General features: G+C 38.4%; 3 protein-coding genes across 8 annotated transcripts in view; all 3 read left to right on the forward strand.

Annotated features, from left to right (window-relative positions):
• Positions 1-322: 322 nt before the first annotated feature.
• Positions 323-3566, forward strand: LOC306900708 (radial spoke head 14 homolog; the record flags this gene model as incomplete). Its single annotated transcript, XM_079467935.1, has 6 exons — positions 323-515; positions 2212-2314; positions 2400-2518; positions 2642-2867; positions 2961-3097; positions 3240-3566. 6 exons carry the CDS (start codon positions 323-325, stop codon positions 3476-3478), a joined length of 1017 nt encoding a protein of 338 aa, XP_079324061.1. The 3' UTR covers positions 3479-3566.
• Positions 3567-3652: 86 nt separating this feature from the next.
• LOC306900706 (dematin-like) lies at positions 3653-18033 on the forward strand. 3 transcript variants are annotated; one of them, XM_079467932.1, is made up of 14 exons: positions 3653-3957; positions 11583-11642; positions 12618-12657; positions 12766-12846; positions 13002-13139; positions 13922-13966; positions 14678-14834; positions 15341-15385; positions 15463-15612; positions 15690-15826; positions 16464-16569; positions 16934-16983; positions 17072-17120; positions 17241-18033. In XM_079467932.1, exons 2-14 carry the CDS (start codon positions 11638-11640, stop codon positions 17414-17416), a joined length of 1179 nt encoding a protein of 392 aa, XP_079324058.1. In that variant the 5' UTR covers positions 3653-3957; positions 11583-11637; the 3' UTR covers positions 17417-18033. The 3 variants fall into 3 exon arrangements, with proteins under 3 accessions (XP_079324058.1, XP_079324059.1, XP_079324057.1); XM_079467933.1 differs by having other exon boundaries at positions 3676-3957; positions 12605-12657; XM_079467931.1 differs by lacking the exons at positions 3653-3957; positions 11583-11642 and having other exon boundaries at positions 11654-12657.
• Positions 18034-20882: 2849 nt separating this feature from the next.
• LOC306900181 (actin filament-associated protein 1-like 2) overlaps positions 20883-22210 on the forward strand; it is a 31236-nt gene continuing 29908 nt past the window's right edge. For 2 of the 4 annotated variants that reach the window (XR_013787273.1, XR_013787274.1), the window contains exon 1: positions 20988-21187. Coding sequence is in view for 2 of the 4 variants with exons in the window: in XM_079466939.1 (XP_079323065.1) it covers positions 21172-21187 (16 nt within the window). In the remaining 2 variants the exon portion in view is untranslated. Of the gene's footprint in view, positions 21188-22210 lie in introns of all 4 variants that reach the window. The other 2 variants (XM_079466939.1, XM_079466938.1) reach the window with 2 other exon arrangements.

The following is a 22210-nucleotide window of genomic DNA, read 5'->3' on the forward strand; positions in this document are numbered from 1 at the left end:
AAGAGTACAGATACAACACATTAGAAAATAATTTCAAGTAATAGGCTACGAAGTATGATAGCTCTTGCTGTTAAAGCAAATACGTCATTTGCGTAACTGCCTGCGTCAAACGCGTAGCTACCATAGCAACCTAACTAAACAAGGCAGGATTTGCAGAGCGGTCGTTACAAATCAACGAAAAGGGTAATTAAATTCTCATTATTAATTTGTTTATTTGTAGTGCTTGATTTACACGTTGGCGCAAACGTAGAAAGAATTACATGTGAATGCATAAATAATTTAAACATTACTTTAATTGAATGTGATTTTACACCATAAAGAGATGGCAAGACCCCAAACATCTCAACCGCCCCTGACGCACTTGACACAGGCACCGGTTGCTTTCGGTAACTGGGCGCTTCCAAAGCTGTGCGCGGAGCTGCAGGACGATGAGCTGGTGACCCGCCAGAGGGCGCTAACTGCACTCTGCGATCTCGTCCATGACCCAGAACGGGCTTATGAAGCCTTTATTAACGGTAAAGCTGATGCAAAATATAACATTCTTGTTGCTAGAAACTTCTACTATTCTGACCCATTACCACAAACCCTCTAATCACACACACACACACACAAGCACACATATTTATAAGAAATATTGTGTCAGAAAGAGCTTTATTCAATCTTAAATTAAACTTCTAGTAAAAGAACATCTGAATAAACATAGTACACACATCCTAACTATACAAAATATATAAATAAATAATAATAAACAAATAAGACATCTAGTACACACATTCAAATAGCCTGAAACGGGAAGACCCATAATAATACAAATAAAGAGAAGAATATCATAATAATTGGAGATTATGGTAACTCTCACCAGGGCCAGATTAACACTTCACTGTACCCTGGGCAACAATATTCAAGGGCCCCATCATCACAACCCCAGGATCATCATAATCTGGCAAAATACAGAATAAATTACAGTAATACAGTCAATATACTCAATATTTCAATAACTAACTGACATCAAATGCATTTTGATGTAAAGATGTGCAAATGTTCTTCGAACTACAAATGCACCACTATGGTCTCTTGTCAAGACCACTCAGTCATTATGTTATGAAAACAAAACACATCGGCATCAGTATAATCTGGCAAAATTGACCCACTACATAGTCACAAAAAATAAATAAGCAACGACTTTCAAAGCATCCAATATTTATTTAACAACATCTACTCCAAACACAAATGCATAGAATTGATAGAGCCATCACAGAGGAAATTCACAGACAAGACACAAACAAAAATCCATTGAATCCATCTCCTAGAATCAAGTAGCATTTTGGTCAGCTCATTTTAAACAGAAATCACCGTCACCTCAGTATTCAATAGGACTATCAAGTTATAGCGCAATATAAACATTTTGAAATCTGCTGTTTTCCCGCAACAACAATAAACAAACAAAATTAACAGCATTTTCATGGCTCCACCACAAGGAAAAAATGTATCAAATACTGTATCATCTGCTCCTAAACTCTTTTGAACTTGTTTTAAAACAGAAAACAACCTGTCACATCACAGTTCAACACGACAGGCAGGGGTGAAACATTTTAGTGCAATATAATTGCAAAATAATCTGGCAAAATACACAATTTGAATCCTAAATAATGGGGAAGAGCATGTTTAAATTTGAAATGCTTGATTTCATTTGGCAAACACATTTTACATGAGCATTTTGTAGAGCATAGACTCGACGAGCAGTTCAGATGGCGGTTAGACTCGAGACCCATCACCGCTTCCCTCACTGATCGCACTCGCAGCAGAATCCGGGTCGTAGGTTGAAGATGCTGCTGGGGGCTCTTCGCTCTCGGGGCTGTGAACATTAGCTCGAGCCGGCAGTGAAGAAATGTTCTGGCTAGCTGAGCTGTCCTTGTTGCCGGATGGTGCCTTAGCAGACTAGTTGCTAACGTTTACTAGCGTAAAGAAATTGCCTATTTTCGGTATACATTTTAAATTTTCTGCGTTCCTGATATCCTTCTCCCTTTTAAATTTCCGATTAGCGCTCCCACTTAGCTACTCCATGTTTGCATTTTTTGAGTTGTGTCGTAGCGCTTGCCGTCACGCGACCGGCTCAGTGCGGGGCCCTTTGGAGGTCGGGGCCTCGTCGATTGCCCAATTGCCCATATGGTTAATCCGGCCCTGACTCTCACATACCTGCCCTATCCACAGGCTGTATGGAAAGACTTAAATTCCTACTGAAAGATGACGATGGGTTATGCCGGGTAAAAACCACAGAAGCAATTTACATTCTTGCTGCACACAGTTTAGGAAGGTGAGAATGAACAGTTCACAAATATGAGCTAGAAAAGACAATTTTAGTAAAGAGCTTCCTTGTGTCAATGGTTTATACTTTGCAGAGATATTATTTTTAAAAACGACATGATGGGACCCCTCGCAGACCTGTTGGATGACCCTGTAGATGCCTGTCGCAGAAACGTGCACCAAGCCCTCAACAGAATGGCTGAATATCCCTCGGGTGGCAAGATGATTACCATTAGTGTCTTTGGATCAAATGTATTTTTAAGATCTTATAGGTTCTGGTCGGGTTCTTAACCGTACAGTTTAATAACGGAGAGAAATGTCTCTATTTTGTCTACAGGAGCAGTATTCATGGTGTCTATGGGGCTGGTGCCTAGATTGGTGCTGAAGGTCCCGATAGAAGCAGAGAACATCCGTGCTTTAATTCTCTCCACGTTAAGCAGCTGCATCATGTTAAATGCCCAGCCTGCTCTAGAAAGTGATGTAATTCCTGTTTTGAGAGGTCAGTTCTCTCACCCATCCTCGGACATCCGTCAGGCAGTTACATTGGCCTTGGTAGGAATCAGGTAGGCAACATAAACCCAACAAACAGAACACACTAGGAAGAAACTCGATCGAGAAAAAAGTTCGAATAGCATTTCTTTCCTCTGCTCTCTTAGTGTTCCTGCAAATGGTAAAGTGAAGGTGTGTGAGGAGGATCTTCTGCCCTTGATGGTCAACCTGCTGTCGGATGCTGATCAAGGGGTCGTAGCTAATGCCGCAGGGACCATTATGAACACAGCTGTTATTACTAGGGGTATTGTATTTACCAATGCCGTTTCACACACTTTTATCCATACCATTAGCCAATAGTGTCCATTACAAAAAGTAGAAACACGGAAGATAAAACTCTAGTTACATGTATGATATAAGATTATGCATGACAAGTTTGTTTATAGGTAAGCATGAGGCATTGAAAGCAGGTGCCATCGACCCTTTGCTGCGGCTGGTGGGGAGTGAAAACACAGCAGTGTGCGTCAATGCCCTCCGTGCCCTTACAGTCCTGGCAGAGGTTCCTAGTGCCAGGGCACAGCTGGTGGAGCACCTGCTTCTGCTGAAGACAAGACTCCAACACCCCGACTCCATCATCCAGAGAGCTGCCTCCACGGCCATCGAAGTGATCTCATGGAATCCATGAAGAGAAAGATGAGATCTTTAGCATTGTGATGAATAAATTCATATATCTTATAATACTTATAGTTGAGAGAAATGGGAACAATTGTTGTGGAGGATGTTTATTGATACAATTGATAAAAGCTAAATAAACAACGAATATATTTGAAGAGCATGAATGTTATTCTCTTTCTGGTGTGTGTGGAGTGGGAATGCGCAGCGTCAACCCCTCGGTTCACTGAATGGATTAAACCAGCGGTCATCGGCAGCGCGCACGTCTCTATCTGTCACACGACACGCGGCGGCACGACTCATAAATATTTGTCGCTGGTTGTTGGGAACCAGTTGGTCTTAAAGGATTTGGCTTGCCAGCTCTTCTATTAAACCAAATCCCAAAAGTGCGGAGTTTATTGTTGACGAAATAAACCGGAGGACTACAAGGAAGCGTGCGGATTGGAGAAACTGAGTTTTTTGTTCATGAGATCATATTTTCTGGTGCTGTAGGTAAGTTAATAATCTACATAGTGTGTCTGTGGAAAAATCCTCTGAAATTGTAGACACAGGGATGCTGTGACGGGCGCGAGCGCAGCGCGGTCTGTTTCATCTGTAAAGATATGATACTTGAATAAGGAAGTTAATGTAAACGCATCAACTGTATGCTGACACATAATGGGATGTAAAATAAAACAATCTCCTATCGGCAACATCGGCAAGAATTGCCCATGGCTGCGGATGATGCGATGCTTTTACATAACATGAAGCGACAGAAGGGTGACAGTGACAGGTGCCTGCTGCACGATGCTCGAGTAACATCTCCTCACTTTCTCTAGAAAAACACGTTCAGTGAAAGCGTTTGGTTTGTTTTTAGCGTTGTCCTGTGAATCTAAGTTCAATTTTCCTTGCAACGCAAAGGTCATGGGTTCAAAACTCCATTTAATATACAAAATGTATTAAGCAATTCACGTTGGATGACAGCTACATCACTGTGAGAGGATGAAGGTATGTGGCCATTGTAACTGAGAGGTGTGGATTGACTGACCACAGACCATCTGCTTGCTTAAAACGTGCCATCTGTTGTGTGATGACTCATCAGCCAGCATTTACTCACTAAAATTGTCTATGAAACCTTGGATATCAATCACAGATAATAAGATCTTATTTCATGGTGAAAGGGATTGTGGAGGTGTTGAGCAGGGCATTTAAAACATGGTGGGCGTGTTTGCATGTGTGTGTACGGATAATGAGGCATCAAGCATTAATGCAACTGATCTAAACTCTGAAAGGTCCACTTTGAGATGTATCTACTCTTTATTTTTTCATTCCTGGCACATTTGCAAATTCACTCACTTCTTTCCAATGCAGCCGGGACCACCATGGTGCATGGCAACAGGTTGTCATGACGATAACTTCACGTTCTTTCTGATTTCTTACACATTTATATGATATTATGGCTTTTGGATTATTCTTATGCAACAATCACACTGGAAGCCTGATGCGCCCCGAGTGTTTGATGTAAACACTGTTCAGTGTTAGATTAGGTTTAAGATTTGTTTCAAGTGACATGAACCTGCTCGACGAGTTCATCCCCCGGATGGATTCGATTACAGCCTTAGTGAAGCGATGAATATATTTGAGTCTTTTGTGCGCTCCCTTCAGCAAGCTTCTTAACCAGAGAGGTATGACATTGGGCTCCTCTATAGGAGGTTTTAATTAAAATGCGACAGATCCCATTGCAATCTGATAGTCCCTTGCAAGGATGGCTGGATAGGAATGGGGGGGGACCATGGATGCTGGAGAAGCGTGAAGGCTACATATTACATCAACGATTAGTCCAATGTGGTTTTGGTGGACGTCTGACAACATGCTTATTGAACATTGCTTGTGTATACCATTTTCATGTAACTGGTATATGATGTGAGTTATGGGTTCGAATCCCCTAGAATGCACAGTATACTGAGATTCCTTAATGCCCTGTGCATTGAATGCTCTGGAAGGTGTCTGAATCTATAGATGTAAGTTATTTAATGGGCTTGAGATTTCAAGCGTCTTTCCAGGGCTTGCGGAGTGAGAGATTGATCCTTAAAGGGGTTTCCTGCATGTGTGATGTAATGATTGTAAAGAGAGCCTATAGGGAGAGATGAGACCAGAAAATTAAGCCCTGGATAGGGAAAGAGAGTAAACCTTCAAAATAAAGAGAATTTATTACAGTGATCTAACATGTTTTTATCAGTATCAAAGGTGGCTTTGCATGTCCCAGTATGTTAAAAGCCATAATTTATTAATAACAGTCATGTTTCATATTCATAAATTATTAAATTGATTTATTATTAATAATGATTTATTATTCTTTGAATTATTGATTAATTATTATGTCTTTAGCTGCATGCATAAATGTGTTGAATGTGTTGTTATTGTTAAGAGAAAGTTGCTTCAGTCTTGTTGCACGTCTCATGAGTGTGTATGTGTGTGTGCGGTTCACACTGTACCCTTTCTTATCTCCCTCAGCAGCTACTGGTCATATGGTTTGGTTGAGCTGAGATAAGCGTGTTTCTCTATGAGATGAGACACAAGGATCTGTTTTGGAGGATGAACCATGACGGACAGCAAAATGGGAAAATATGTTATGATGTGACAGCCTGTGAAACTTCCAGAACGTTACAGTATGCCCTATTACTGTATGTTTAGATAGCTGAGCGACTGCAGCTAGCCTGACCCTAACTGTTAAAGATTCATTTAAATGAGGAATTCTGTACATTTTGTATGAGGTTTTAAAAAAGAATACGCCGTTTTGAAGCAATATATAAATTATTTATTTATGCTGATACTTGTGACCAGCTCTTCAGTACAAACTGGTAGACTAAGCTATTCAAAAATAAATTCTGGTGTCAATATCTAAAAGGTGGCTTGTGTGAAAATCCAATAAAAAAATGACTGAATGAATGAAACAATTGCTGTTTCCAAAATCCACCTAGAATTGGATTTTAAATTCTAGAATTGGAATCAAATGGTTAGAAATTGTATACTTGATTCCTCTGTGCACTTTTTTAGGAATGTGCTTGTAAACTGGAATCGAAAAGCAGAATCAGAATTGCTCAAATTCAAATGAGACACAACCCATAGTCTCGCTTTGAACTTTGGCTGCTTTCTTTGGTCAAGGCCCAAGGAGCCTGATGACTGACAGGTAAAGGAACCAATCACATTTCGTTTTGTGCTGCGTCATGTTTAGAGGCGTAGAAATGTCCCCTCAGTAACGGACCGATACATTCATGTCAAAGGTTAACAGCAACAGCAGATTCTGTAGCCATATTTAAGAATCATCTGTTAACACATCTCTTCCGTCAGCACCTGACCAATTAGTTCTGACTTCTTTCTCTTTTCTACTCTTTCTATAATACATTTTTTATATACCTAAGCTTTGTCTACTGTGGTAGGCTATATGGGATCGCTTACTGCGCTAATGTTTTTAGTTGTCACGTTTTTTCGATTGTGATGAATTCTTATTCCAACCATTGTAAACACCACAGCTTACTTCTGTGATCAAATGGCTTGTATTCAGACAGAACGCTAAAGAACGCGACACACACATTTCCCAGACATCCCAGTAGCTCCTCACTGCAGAACGCAACATCCAAGAGGCAAGGTTGGATCCAGATCCAGTCTCCTACCATTGCATTGTGATTGTTCGACACTGGATCCAGTATCTTTCCAGTGCGTTTTGATTGGTAGATAGATTTCTGCATCAGTGCCACAACACACATCATATTTGTGTTGTTGCTCTACCATTTCCGCATTGTGTCGTAAATGTACTTTTTTTAAAGATTATATTTTGGGGCATTTTTGCCTTTATCTGGACAGCTGTTGTGTAGAGAGGACAGGAAGTGAGCTGGGCGAGAGAGAGGGGGTGGGATCGGCAAAGAACCTCGAGCCAGGACTCGAACTCGGATCGCCCGGAGCGCAACAGCTCTATATGTCGGAGCACATTACCGCAAGGCTAGGGTAAGGGTTTGGGACAGGTTAACAAATATTTAACTGTGATCATTAATTACAGGCGTACAATAAATTATGACATTGATAAAAGCAAACATTACTTCCTCTTCAAATTGCGGCTTAGTATATAAAGTGGGAGGAGTTGGATCTGGATGAAACCTCGTCCACTGGATTTTGTGTTCTGCAGTAAGGAACATCTGGGACGTCCTGTGAATTTCAACCAATCAGATGACGACTTTGAAAGGCGCTGGAGTGTTTCCGGAAAAGTGTGCTTTTTGCGTCAGACGTTCAGCCAACGATCCGTGACGTTTGAGGCGGAGACTAACTTGAAAATAAATCTGAGATATGTTACGAAAGCTTTTCTATGTGTAGTACCAGTCATTTTGTATCCCATGGTGCTGTTGGACTGAAGTCTGTAATGTGTATCTGTGTTTTATGACCCTTGCTGCTTCCAGAACGTCCCATCACAATTAAGGCAAATGGATGCCGCCGTAAACGTCCATCAGTGGGGCCATTACTTTCCAAATGTTTTTTAGTTTTGCCTTGTAAATGTCAGTCAGAATTAAATGTGGCCATATAGCAACTTTGCTGTCAGTATGTATGAAACCTGTTTTTAAATGGAGTATTAGAGCCCAAAGTACAGTTGCATAGTACACTGAGGCATCATTCAATAAATCGACGTAATGAGGCTCTCATGGGCAACAGCACAATGGCTGTGCTCAAAACACTTAATACCCTACATTCTGTGTGTTTGTGTGTGTGTGTGTGTGAGAGAGAGAGAGCGAGAGAGAGAGTGGGAGATCAGGCCCACACACATGCACTTCTATCTGCAATAACATGAATTGTTATGAGGGCATTCAAAGCTTAGTCCAGGACCTACAGCTGTTTTATAGCTAACATGAGAAAGAGTTTCTCTCTGATAGTAACCGTTCTAGACCAACTTCAACTTCACGTTTTGTTCCTGGAGAGTGTGTGTCTGAACTCCTCCTCCCAACATGACCCAGACACGCCCTCTTTCACAAATATAAGAAAGGAATATGGGTCATAATCCATTGGTCATTAAATATGAATGATGAGTCCTGCGTTGTGATTGGCCCAGTTGGTGAAGAAAGCAAGTATCTTATAAATACCAGTGGAACATAAACATTGGCATATACATTTGTGACACACGCTTTAATCCAAAGGAATCAGCAGTATATTTGAGATATCTCTGCTGTCTTTCCAAAACCTGGGATGTCCAAATTCGCCTTTTCTTTTAGAAAATGTAACAAACACGGTAGTTTTAAATGATTACATACTGTGTTGACAAAGTTGACAAGGACTAAATACTTTTATTAGTTTGACATTTGCAAAACCCTGTGACAAACATAAAGGGTAACTTATAGCAATAATGATGACAAAAAATAAATACAAGGTTTCAATAGGACAAAGCCACAATATTGAGTATACAGTACTGACAGATCTTAGTTTGGAGTTAGTTCTGGTTTAATTCTTCTACAGTCGTCTTGTAGTCAAATGGTTTCAGTTGGTGGCATACATTTCCGATGTTGTTTTGAGATCTGTGTAATAAACGCTTGATTTAAAGTTCACCCAAAAATGAAAATACTCACTCTAGTTGTTCCAAACCTGTATAAATGTATGTGTTTGGTTGAGACAAAGATGTTTGCGCAAATATTCCTAACCAAACAGTTCCTGGGCCCCCATTGAATACCAGAGTAGGAAAAATGACAATGCTAGTCAAAAGAGTTTGCTGTCCTACATTCTTCATAATATCTTCTTTTGTGTTCAACAGAACAAAAAAGAAAAGTAAGATTTCTTACTATGGTATTCAATGGTGACCAAGAACTGTTTTTAAAACAAAATTTTATTTTTGGGTGAACTGTCCCTTTAATGATGAGTCAACAGCTAGTATTCCTCCTATGTGATTTTACAGTTAGCAAAGATACTTTGACAATAGCATGTTTTACACTAAGAAAACTAATAACCTATACCAAGCTTTCCCTGACAAAACAATTTGGCACTTAGTTTTTTTGGCATTAACTAATGGTGTCCTTTTTAAGTATTTTTACTAAATGTTTGCCTTTTATGACTGATATGTTATTTAAGTCTGTCACATAAGTATGAAAGCAGCTTGCAAACTAAGAAGTGTTCATGCCTTACAAGCTGTGCAAACTGTAGGTGCAAGAAACCTTTAGTATGCTAGTTCAAATCAACAAATAGGAAAATGATTTAGGGCTTGAGTGATGGATATTTTATTAGCGTGTAAAAACCAGTTCAAATAATTTTGCCCCACCCACAAGGCCCTGGTTACATCAGCAAAAAAAATAGAATACTAGAGTTCCGAAATGGAAATGACGATGACTCGATCTGGTTTGTTTAGAGGTGCAGACTATAAAGAATCATTTGCCATAGCAACGGATCTGATGTTACATAATGCAGCATGAATAGGAACAGGGCGAGAGGTTTGCTTGGCTTGATTTGGAAGATGCAGCAGGATATTTTTAGGACTCTGTTTCTCTTTTTTTTTTCTCCTCAAGTGATGCTGGAGGATGTAGATGAGGATGGGTGCAGGATACACACTGCATTGCTTGTGTGTGAATAGTGTGCGTATACAGTATATCTTTTTCCGCGTGAATGTGTTTTCAACCGTTCGCCTGAGCGTGCGTCTCTGTGTCGTAAATATGACAACATATGAGCATAAAGATAAGGTTTGTTACCCATGATTCATCTTATGATGGCCTTTGAACGATAGTGACCCCACATTACCCTGTATTGGAACAGTTAACACCATATCACAATTCAGTAATGCACATACACAGTAATCTAAAAACAATGTTGTTTTGTTATAAAAACAATAAACTCAACAAGGAATGGTTTTAAAGTTTAAAACCCTTAAAGTTTCGGTATGTAGATACATTCACATGTGTGCATAGTTGGTTTGTCCCCAAGTGATTTACAGCAACAACTTGGTATATAAATATAATCCGATATGTATTTGATCTGATCTTGAAAATTGGTGTTTTTCCTGTGTTTATCCACCTGAAAAGCATTTCTCATCCATCCGAAAAGCCCGTCTGCTTTTTTCTCTCCAGAGACAAGGCTTGATTTTCCACTAGACAGGAGCACGGAGGGACAATCCTACTATAAATAATTTGAGAGAATAAAGTTACGTTAGATCTGTTTATCCATCTGTGTTGGAGGACATGTGAGATGTCAAGGCTTCAGAGCTCCTTACGTAGGTCTGTGAAGGTGATGGTGACGTACCCTGATAGACCAGGAGCATCATCGAGAACACGCTGTCTTGTGGATTTGCAATCATATAAAATAAATGTGACCGGTTTGATTCCCCCTCTCTTATTTCACGTCTTCTATGTTTGTTTCATTCCTTTATCGTACTAAATATGTGATAGTTATAACTGGTGCTTAAAAGTATTCTTTGTGTGTTGTACATAAACAGTATTTTCAGCAACCTTAAACTTACCTTAAAGGAGTAGTTCACCCCAAAACAAAAAAAATCTGTCTTCATTTACTCACCCACTTGACATTTCAAACCTGTATGACTTTCTTTCTTCTGCAGAAGAAAACAAAGTAAACCAAATCCGTTGGTCCCTATTGACGTTTTGTGTCCATACAATAGAAGTCAATGGGGACCAACGGCTTTTGGTAACCAACATTCTTCAACATAACCTCTGGTATAAAATGTCAAGAGGGTGAGTAAATGATGAGACATTTGTTTTTTGGGTGAACTAATTGTGTATTGTATCCTTTGACATCTTCTGTCCCTTTTCAAGTTCATAGTAAATATACACGATGAGCTACTGTATCATCATGTGTGCGGGTTCAGGGTTCACTAAGTCATGAATAATTGAGTGTTTTTTACTTCGGTAAGTTCAGAAGCTCATTCTGCAGATCAATAACTCTGAGACACATCCTCAAGAGGAATGACTTGTATTCTCTTTTAGTGTGTCATATTTGTTTTCATCTCTTGGCCATTGAGAGGAGAATAATGAGCTTTTTGCTGACCACTGACGACACTAATGAATTTGTTGGATATTAAATGTTGAATTTGATTCAATAAACAGTGGACTTTTTAAAGTATGGTATGTGGTCCATCATGTAATGAAAACCTTTGCGTGTTTTAGGAATGGTGTTTGTCGAGGAGGCCTTGTTGATGACTGACATGAATCATCTCACTGCATGAGGTTAGATTACACGGTTCACTATTTTTTCTGTATTTCCTCATCTAAAATCTGCTCATTAGTCGTACAAGTAGCTGGTATAGTTCACCTTTGCAACCAAACAAACTTTGACTGGTTGGGACCTGTTTCAGCTCTTTGGCATATAAATACTTGAATAATATGATTTAATAAACAGTTGAGCGTTATAGTGGGTTTTATTCCTCATAAGCAATTTTGTGAGAAACATCTGAAACTAAATTGATACCATATAGATCATTTCATGAGATACGATAAAAGTCATATTTAAATCTTTGGTTGTCTTGAGCTCTCTTCTGAAAAGCTTGAGGAGCGGACATAAAACCGCAACATAAAGTATATTCCTATGGTTCTCTTTGGCTCTCCATCAATCCTTTTATCATCTCCAATGTCTAATCCCAAACAAACCTCAACCCCCTTAAGAGCAGAGAGCATACGGTCGATCTCAATCACATTTAGCCACAGAAATCCATTCAGACAACGGTCCCTATTTTATCGCCATCACACAGGGTCTGTCTCCGGCGCTTTCTGTGTGTTTGTTTAGCAAAAGTAGATTAAACCAAGAAAACATTAGGATTATATGGAAACTACTACTTAAATGAGGAAATGGTTGCTTGCTTTGCGACAATAATAGTTACTTACAGCAATGTTTTATTGTAAGCGCGTGCAGCGTTTTATTTAAAGGAACGGAAAGCGTATCCTTTTCAATAGCATACAAAAGACTCATTGAAATGGTCAAATAAAGCTTTTGTGTGGAGATCCATCAGAAGCCCAGAGAAACATCACCATTGTCTCTAAAGTCCATTGAGTGCATAAGGTTTTAAGGTACCGCAGGTTTCTCTTAAAGCTTTATGCTCTTTTACAGTTCAGCTTTTGCTTTAAATGCCTGGAAAAAGCACTGCACATGAATGACTGTAAATACTGTAGTTACTGCTCACTGTCTCTAATAGATTTTGTTCACAGTGAAGGGAGCGATTCCTCATTCAAAATGATGATGCATAAGGTAATGGATTATAAAAAGCGAATGAATTTATTCGAGCCATTTGTTTTTTTAATCGATACAGTATTATTGTCATGCTTGACTTTGACCCACATGTTTGTGTGTGAACAGCAATCAGCCCGTACCTCCCCGGGCAGCGTTTGTTCTCTCCGAGGAGGGGCAGTACCTGGATCCCCAGCCGTCACTATTGTGGTGTGTATGTGTATAAAGGCTGTTTATACGCACATGTTTTGTGCAGTTTTTATGATCTGAAAACAATCAAAGTTCGAACAGAAACGTCTCTAAAGTGAACGTGTGAATGTTTCCATTTGGTTCTTTCTGTTCATCTTTTGATTTCGTTTATCCAGACCAAAATGGAAAATCAAGTTATTGGGTATAAAGATCTAGCGGCCATTCCTAAAGACAAAGCTATTCTAGACATAGAGAGACCAGACCGGATGATGTACCAGCCACACTTCAATTATTCACCAATGGATCGTTCAGAGGTACAACACACACACACACACACACACACTCACAATCATGACAGAATATGAAAATTCTCTAATGTTTAGCCACTCTAATAAACAAAGCTTTCCTTTGGCTCAGTGGTTAGAGCATGGCACTAGCAATGCCAAGGTCATGGGTTTGATGCCAGAGGTTTGCACGTAGTCAGAAACAAATGCATAATACAATGCAATACAAGTCACTTTGGATAAAAGGGTCTGCCAAATGCATAAATGTTAATATGACTTCATCAGGTAAACACAATATATATTACAATGCCTTATTGGTTCTTGTGACAAAACACGCACGTAAAATTCTACATTTACCATTTTCGCCATTTGATCCTTGTTCAAGAATAATTTGATGGCATTTTAATGTAACATTGTTTGTTTGCGGTGAAACAGCAGAAATGCTAAAACATGTCTGGAGTAGCTGTACCGTTATTTGCACATTTAGGCAAAGCTATTTAACATTTGGCCTGTTTTTAGTACTGTCAGACTCAACAGATGTTTGTTGTCACATGGCTAAATGAGATTTATAACTAATAACCAAAGAATCTGTGATGCGTTCAAACAGCCCTGGTTAGTTTCCTGCTGGGTGTGATGTGTGGACAGAGATCAATACACACACACGTTAGTTTGGCTGTCTAATTTCCTTTATTGTTTTGTTGTGATGGAAGCTTTCCGCTTCATTAAGTCTGTGAGGATATCTCACTCACAGCCAACAACTGACCTTCTCTCTCTTTGTCGTTCTGTTTCTCTCTCTCTCTCTCTCTCTCTAGAAGTCATTATCTCCTCATTCTATCTCTCCCCCTCTCTCTCCAGAGGTAAGATGCCTGTGTGGTGAAAATGACAGCATGTAACATCGGTGTGGTGAATGGAGGGTTTATATGCACTAATAGTTTAGAGATCATTACAAATTTTCATTTAATCAGCATTTTTCTAGATGTATCGTGGTCATTCCAGTCCAGTGTCTGTTGAATTGAATCAAAATCAAACCTCGGGAGTGACATAAAGTCATCTAACCGCATCCATAAAGTCATTCTCTTTATTTTTTTTCTGTGGCCAGAGATGCACAGTATTACAATCTTTGTGATTTTTGTGTGATAATTGTGTTAAAAAACTTTATTACATTACACCATAAAATCCGATAATACACACCATAAGTAATACACACCATAAGTAATACACACCATAAGTTCCGATAATAATCACAAAATAAACATCTTCACACCTTCCGTTAATGTTCATGTTCATTTGCATTAAGACATTACTCTACTTTCACAATATTACAAAATCGCTCTTTAACTATATTTTTGTACAACTGATCATCTCTACCAGCATGTGAATATGTTTTACAAGTTAGAATCTCGTAATTTCGATTGACTTTTAACATGGAGCGCCAATGATATGAGGTCACACCTGTATGCATAACGGCTATGTAAAATGCTGACAGATCCTGTCAGATTTTATCCATCTTTTAATCTGCTGTAGCACCACTCTACATGGTTTTTAATCACTTCTATTTGTAATTCCAGAACAGTCTATCAAAGGACGCACAGGATTGGTCAGAGCACAAATCTTCCGGCAGCTCATCTCCCGCCTCCACGCAGCTGCTGAGCAAAAGCATCACCATCAGCACAAAAGCACCACACCAGCAGCAGCAGCAGCAGCAGCAGCACTTTCACAGGCCAGGTCAGATCCTACAGCACCTCATGTAGCTCTGAACTTCCATGCGTTTCATTCTCACACATACTGATAAAATGTATACCTTACATGTGTAAGGGGTCATATGTATGTAATACAAATCCCAGCATAGTCATAGCTAAACAACTTCCCTTAAAAAGATAGTTCCCCCAAAATCATTTAATCATTTACTCAACCCTCAGGTTGTTCAGAACCTGTATACATTTCTTTGCTCTTCTGAACACCAAGGAAGATATTTAGAAGAATGTCATGAACCAAACAATGGGGAATTCCATCAATATTTATTCATCCTTGTTGTTTAAAACCTTTTTTATTACTCTTTCTTCTGTTGAACCCAAAATAAGATAATTTGTGTCTTTGTGGTTTGTGTTCATACAATGAAAGTCAATGGGGGCAAGTGTTTACGGGTACCAACGTTCTTCCAAATATCTTCTCTTGTGTTCTGCAGAAGAAAGAAACTCATAAATACTGAATATTTTTTTTTGATCTTGCAGATAATGGAACTAACATATTCAAGAAACCACCTATATATAAAAAAGGTATGCACTGTCAGTTTTATCAGCCAGAATATAACTCCTGTGCATTTTTTTATGAGTGTGTTTTTGAATGTGTGTAGACGTTTTGTCATCTGTTCCACATGGTAAACACATGGAGGATCTCATCATCGAATCATCAAAGTTTCCCGCCGCTCAGCCTCCTGACCCCAACCAGCCCTCAAAGATAGAGACAGACTTCTGGCCCTGCCCACCCTCACTGGCTGTTATAGGTAACACGCTCACTTTCACAATACTGTCCACTCTGCGTGTTTAAGCATTACTCAGTTCACGTATGTATGTGTAACAGAGACGGAACGCAGAAAGAAAACAACATCTGAGACAGCTGAGGCAGAGGAGGATGAGGAAGATGATACCTATGATGACAGCGATCGGTCAGATGAAATGTGGAGACTCAGACAAATGCAAAAACAAGAACTCAACAAGGTAGAACAGTTGTGCATTGCATTGGGTATCTTGAAATGTTAAGTGATATTAAAGTGTATTTTCATATATACAGTATACTGTATACACTATATACTGTATATGACGAGTTTGTAAGTATGACTTTATAAGACTTTCTAAGTATGTGCGTTCCCTGGGATTGGACCCATGACCTTTGCGTTGCTAGCGCCATGCTCTTACCACTGAGCATGATATTATCATGTTTTATTGTGTTAGTTAGCAGTATGTTTTGAGTTATTATGGCTTAAATCAAAACAATCCAACTGCAGTTTGATTCAACAAAAAATACTGAATGTGTTTAAAAAAAATAACATTTTGTTTTTAAGGGACAATCTAAAATGTTTAAAGACTGACAAATAAGTAAAATAGCAATATTAGTTGTTTCTCATCTTGGTTTCGTTTGCAAGGTCTTTTGTTTTGGTCACACTCGACCTTCAAGTGAAGGTTGGTTTCAAATTAAAGACAGATCTTTGGGGATTCTTGCATTTCTTTCCGAAACAGGGAGCCAAGATGATCAATTCAGTCTCTTAGTCTGGGTATATTGTTTCAATGCCCACCTCACCCCATGCAACCCCTCCTCACAAACACACACACATCTCCTTTCTCTGTTTTGTCACAGATTCAGTCTAATCTTGGGAAACTCATACTAAAAGAGGAGAACGAGACATCAGCACCTGTCCACAGAAAAACACGGTCTCTGCCCGACAGGACTCGTGTGCATCTGGGTATGCTGGGTTATTCATTGTGTAATGTTGTTTGTCTGTGGGTCTTGTTATTTTTTACATGTATCAGACATTTATCACTCTTTCACCTGTTTATATGTCTCTAGAGAAGAGGTCAGAATTTGTAGAACTGTTGAACATTATTATTGCTTTGAATGACTTGATATGCTGAAAAAGGTTTTAAATATATATATATCCCAATTGACAGTGCTTACAGTGCCCCCTTCTGGTTGTATCGTGACATACTTTTTTAAACATTTAATGGACATCTCTGACATGGAAAATATGTGCTTAGGGATCAGTACAAAGATTTGTGGTTTGTTTTAGGGCCAGGTGAGTTAATGTGTTTTCTTTTTATTTCATACAGGCTCTAAATCCCCGTCATTTCCATCCTACACTAATACTGGCCTTACCAGGGTGAGAGGCAAATAGTTTTTTTCGTCGGTTTATATTTATAAGTATGTTTTTATACTGGCCGAATCAATTTAATGTTTGTGTTTTATAGCTCCGGTCTGCAGAGTTTTCATCTTCAAACAATGATAAAGGAATTCAAAGTAAGTCTTGCCATTACTATAGTAATCTTTTGACAAATTTTAAATATTAATGACCTAATAAGAATAGTTCATATAATATAATATAAAATAATATAGTGTATTTGTTTCTTTTTTATACAGATTTTCAGGTAAGTGATACTTCACATTACAGTACATTTATGCTCTTGATGGATGTTTTCATTCAAAGGTCAATTTATACATCAAAAAATTCATTTAAAGTAGAATATACCAAAACTGCAATACATGGTTTTAAAAATATACCCGTCAAAGATTTGGGATCATGCTCTTACATATAATGTAATCTGAAGGGATATGTGTGAAATTACTTTATAAAACTTACTTATAAAAATATAGATGTACATGATTTTTTCATGGATTATTTGCACAAAATAATGAATAAAAAGCAGCCAATAAAAGTTCAGCATAGATGAAAATTCCTTCAATACTGTTTAAAAAGCATCCCAGATTGGGACATCAAGAAACTGATTTATAAAATGCCAAGAGAACGATTTTGCCAATCTAATCTAGGAGAGTGCTAAAATAGAACGTAGAGTTCTTTTGAATGCTTTTTCTCACAACATTATTCCCGCAGCTACAACTGTGTGGTTTTGATAAGTTTAATATTATTCTAAAATGTGGAAAAATATAAATAAAGAATGAGTGAGGAATCCCAAACCTTTGACTGGAATAACAAATATCATTTTGTACCCTGGCTAAACAGAATTGCATGTGTGAAATGTTCACATTGCCTTTCCTAAACATGTCATAAGCAACATACTGTTTCTTGTTTCAAAATAAATCACAAAAAGTTGATCTTATTGTTATATTGGTGTGGACTTGTTTTATGATCATTCCTCGAATATAAAGAATGGAGAAGCTCAAAGCAGACGGATAGATAGAGGGAATTCACTGCCCACTATGCTAGAACAAAAGGTGATTTCCAACAATGTTAGCTTGTAAAGCTTTCTTTTTAGAGATTTTAAAATGTATTGTTGCCAAAAGCTTGCTCTTGGTTATTTAGCATTTGCACCATGTATGTATTGACTTAACAGATTTATCCATATGAGATGCTCATCGTGACCCACAAAGGCAGAAATAAACTCCCCCCTGGTGTAGACAGAACACGTCTGGAGGTACGTGTGTTTATCATTATTTTAGCATCAATAACTTTATTTTAGCATCACACAGTTTTAGTCTCTCTACTCTTTAAAACTGTGTTTTTTCACAGAAGCACCTGTCACCTGATGAATTCCAGGATGTCTTTGGAATGTCCGTCAAGGAATTTGACCGCCTTTCTCTATGGAAGAGAAACGACCTGAAGAGAAAAGTGTCTCTCTTCTAGTATAGCCAGAGAAAAAATCGCTCTCACAAACACTGTCACGTTTGCACTTGTGAAGACACTTACAACAAAAGTTACAGCAGATAACAAAGGAAAGATGAGGACTATGAGGGGAACAGGATTATGGAGCCAGCAAAGAATAAAATTGACAAGTCCCATTTTCTATTGCAGCTATCTTAAACAATCATATCCGAATCCGAAATCCCTTTACCAGTCCCAGCTACTATGTCAGGACATCAGCAGGGTTGAGTTTGGAAGTTTTCTTCTGTGTGTGCTTAGTAAAGCTATAATAATATACACAGATATTAATGCTGCCAGTAGATGTGAATTGCGCCGGTAGTTTAGCAGACCAAATTACTGCAGAAACTAATTCACACAAGCGTCCAGAAGGACCCGAAACAAATCACTGCCACACTTTAAAGCCATTATGTGCTAAGCGTGAATTAAGCGAAGACTCAAATTCTTTAGATGCACATATTGCACAACCCTATTCCCTCCACGTCAGACGCATCATACTAATGCAAATACTAGCGGTACAATTGATGGCAACTATTACCATGGCAACAGCTGATGATAGCAGTTTGCTGTTCCAAAGAAAGCTACTGTATTTTAGTAAGAGTTTGCTGAATGTTAGATATGACACACCTGCATGGCAAATGTATTTTCTGCTTTTATTATAATGATGATTGATGGTGAATACTAGTGTGTGTGTGGTAAATACTTCTCTACAACAGAATGTATTGATCCAAAGTTTCAGTTCCGTTTCATTCTCTTGTTTTTTCTTCCATTTGCTGCTACGGCCTTTTAAAGCACCTTTACCATTTTTGGTTCTTTCCTCTTTTCTTCTTGATTGGTGAAGATTTGTTTAGTGTTCCTGTTTTATAGGATAAGGATGATTTAGGATATGCGCATGATGGTTTGCCTTCAGTGGATTCATTTTTTTTTTATTTAGAATGTTGAAAGTTTAAGAACTCTATTTGAAGAGATAGCTCTCCCAAAAATGACAATTCTGTCAGAAGTGGGAAGAGGAAAAAATGGGTGACGTTTCTGTCTTCCATGAAACACGTGTAATTGCTCTTGATATTATTTGGCTATAAGAATATAGTATAGTAGTCAGACTATAACATTTTATGATGCTTGCTTTCTTTGGAGGTTGACAGGTCCCGATCACCATTATTTAGAGAAAAAGAGCAGAGTGAAAACAAATATCTCATTATGCAGATGTAAACATCTGCTCAGATAGGGTGCACGCATTGTACCTAGTGTTTCAGAACAGAAAGAAAGTATGTGATGATAACTAAAATCAATTGAAACCAACACACATATCAGCCAGAATATTTTGAATAATACACACAGACATTACACACATTCAGTCACAAGCAGTGCTCACACAGAGGATAAAATACAATATGTGCCTAGAGAGATGGCTAATGTTATAATACTGAATTATCTGTAGTTTTACCATCTATTGACTCTTCAAGAGAAAACAATCATCTAAGCAGATATAACTGTATGACACCACCTCTTAACATAAATATTTATTTTTATGCCTTACATTACTGCTGTTTATCAAATCTGTTGTAAGGAGCACAAACTTAACATACTCATCAAAATACCCAATCATAATACAATTATTATACTTATCGATCATAATGTATTTCAGTGGCAGCTTTAAATTGTGTTTATGGTCTGAAAATATTTGTGGCTTTAGAAGTGATAGCGCGTAGGTTTCCTGAATGTGTTTTCTTTTCTGTATATTTGCAGAAGGGCACCTATGACCAGAGCCTAAAGCACTTGATTCACTCATTTACTTAAAGGACTAAAAGTTTTTCAAGCGAGAAAACACACTTAACATTACATGTACATGCATCTGACGCTTTTCATGTATTGAAAAAGTCAATTATTAACATTGACATGGTCAGATTCACGAATAGTGCTTTTTCCCCTTTTGTATGTGAAAGTGTGGCGAATGGAAAAATAAACTGAATTTACTAAAAACGAGTGTAGCCTATGTTGTTATGATTTTACCAGTATTGTTTTTGTTGTCTTGAATATTTGCTAACTAAGAATAAATTTGAACATATATTGAAATCAATAAAGTTTTGGAGTTGAACAAACTGTAGGTAATTATGTCTGGTTTCCTTAGATGAAAACTGCATTCATAAACCCTACAAAAGCAATACATAATGTACCATTATCTTACATGGAAACACTAAAGCACATTCACAAATGAGAAACATAAACATTCTCAAACCTGCCTGCAAGGTATTTCAAGAGGAGAACCAAATCAAGGAACAGAGAAATAACCAAACATATGAAATTAAACGTCTTTTTTAAATACCAATGGACATACATATATATTTTCTAATACACTTTGTGTGTAATTATGCGCATTTAAACTCTAATCTCGTCTATGGCCAACCATGACTTCTCGTGTTCTTAGCGTCCATGTGGTGGCGCTGCCGAGTCGCGCTGGGTCCTCTCTGGTGTTCGTCAGAAGCCGAACGGGAGGCGGAGAGTTCAAAGACATAAGTGATGTTGAGATGTAGCCGAAGGTTTGGACACTTGCGCTCTTTTCTTCGTCTGTCAGTCGCCTTACATCGAATCGCGCAAAGATTCACTTTGAATTACTCGACAAACCGGGAACAGACAGCGATGAACTGCGGGAGCGGCCGAAAACCTTTGACTTGGAAGCTTTGAACGTTTCCAGCGATGGACACGCAGAAAGGTAAAAGCGCTGTTTTCACATCAGTGTTGAGCGTGTTTACAAGTCTGTGTGAAAGCTTGACGTATTACACTTATTGTCACATTTTCTGAGTGACGTGAAACGTCTTTTTAGCATTTAAGAAGAACTTGGGAGATTGATGTGTTGTGTCGGTTCGCATCGCTTGCCGTCTGTTATAACTTCAGCATCGATAAATGATTTATTTGTAGTCATCACACGCAATACTTCCCGGAGAACGCCAAAGATCTGCTTGTTCGCATCTTGTCTTATTCTCGTTCTTCTACACATCTTCGGTGACAAAAACACACCATTGACTCCATCAGAGCTATAGCGGTGTTCACCTATCACTGTACACTGGATCATTGTTCTGGAATGTCAGTAACAGAGGGAGATTTGGGAAACAGCTTCCCCCGTCTGCACAACCCACATCTCGAGGGAATGAGTTGGTTAAACTGAAGGAGCGAGCGGTGTTAAGTGTAACAGAAGCTGCTTTACCCTCTCCGATCCATTCCCAAAACAATATGGACATCGGGAATAATATTATGGTCTGGAAAAATGTATGCACTTTTTGTATAAAGGCAACTTTTTTGTATGAGCCCCACACACACTTGCTTGTCAATGTAAATGAGGACATTTCATAGACTCTGTGACACTGTAACATGACCTGCATCCCTTAACGAAAAATACATTTTGGGAAAAAATCAATAAATTCGTTTTTTTCAAAAGATGACGTTTCCGATGGGAGGTTTGGCTCGGATCTGTTTTGCTGACTTATTTGATACAATTTTGACCCCAAAATGTAGTGGGAACCCAAGTGACGTGAAACACACAGAAAAAAGAATTCTAGAATTGTATAGTTTTATAGTCAATGTTTTCTTGTACAGTTGCTTTCTAACAATGGAAATTGTAAAAAGCGCTATATAAATAAAGCTGACTTGACACAGACGTTGGCACTCCCGTTGTAAGCTAATGATATCTCCTAACCGTCACAGAAACTATTTTATTTTTGTAAACATGTTTTACTAA

This window comes from Barbatula barbatula (assembly GCF_947034865.1).
Source record: "Barbatula barbatula genome assembly, chromosome: 11".
Lineage (NCBI taxonomy): Eukaryota > Metazoa > Chordata > Actinopteri > Cypriniformes > Nemacheilidae > Barbatula > Barbatula barbatula.

Bases quoted from the DNA above. Each gene is read 5' to 3' on its own strand.
- LOC306900706 (XM_079467931.1), top strand. From the start codon at position 12,559: ATGAATGACTGTAAATACTGTAGTTACTGCTCACTGTCTCTAATAGAT. The intron at 16,570-16,933 runs GTATGCTGGGTT...TATTTCATACAG, and splicing joins CAGGACTCGTGTGCATCTGG to GCTCTAAATCCCCGTCATTT. The intron at 16,984-17,071 runs GTGAGAGGCAAA...TGTGTTTTATAG, and splicing joins CTAATACTGGCCTTACCAGG to CTCCGGTCTGCAGAGTTTTC.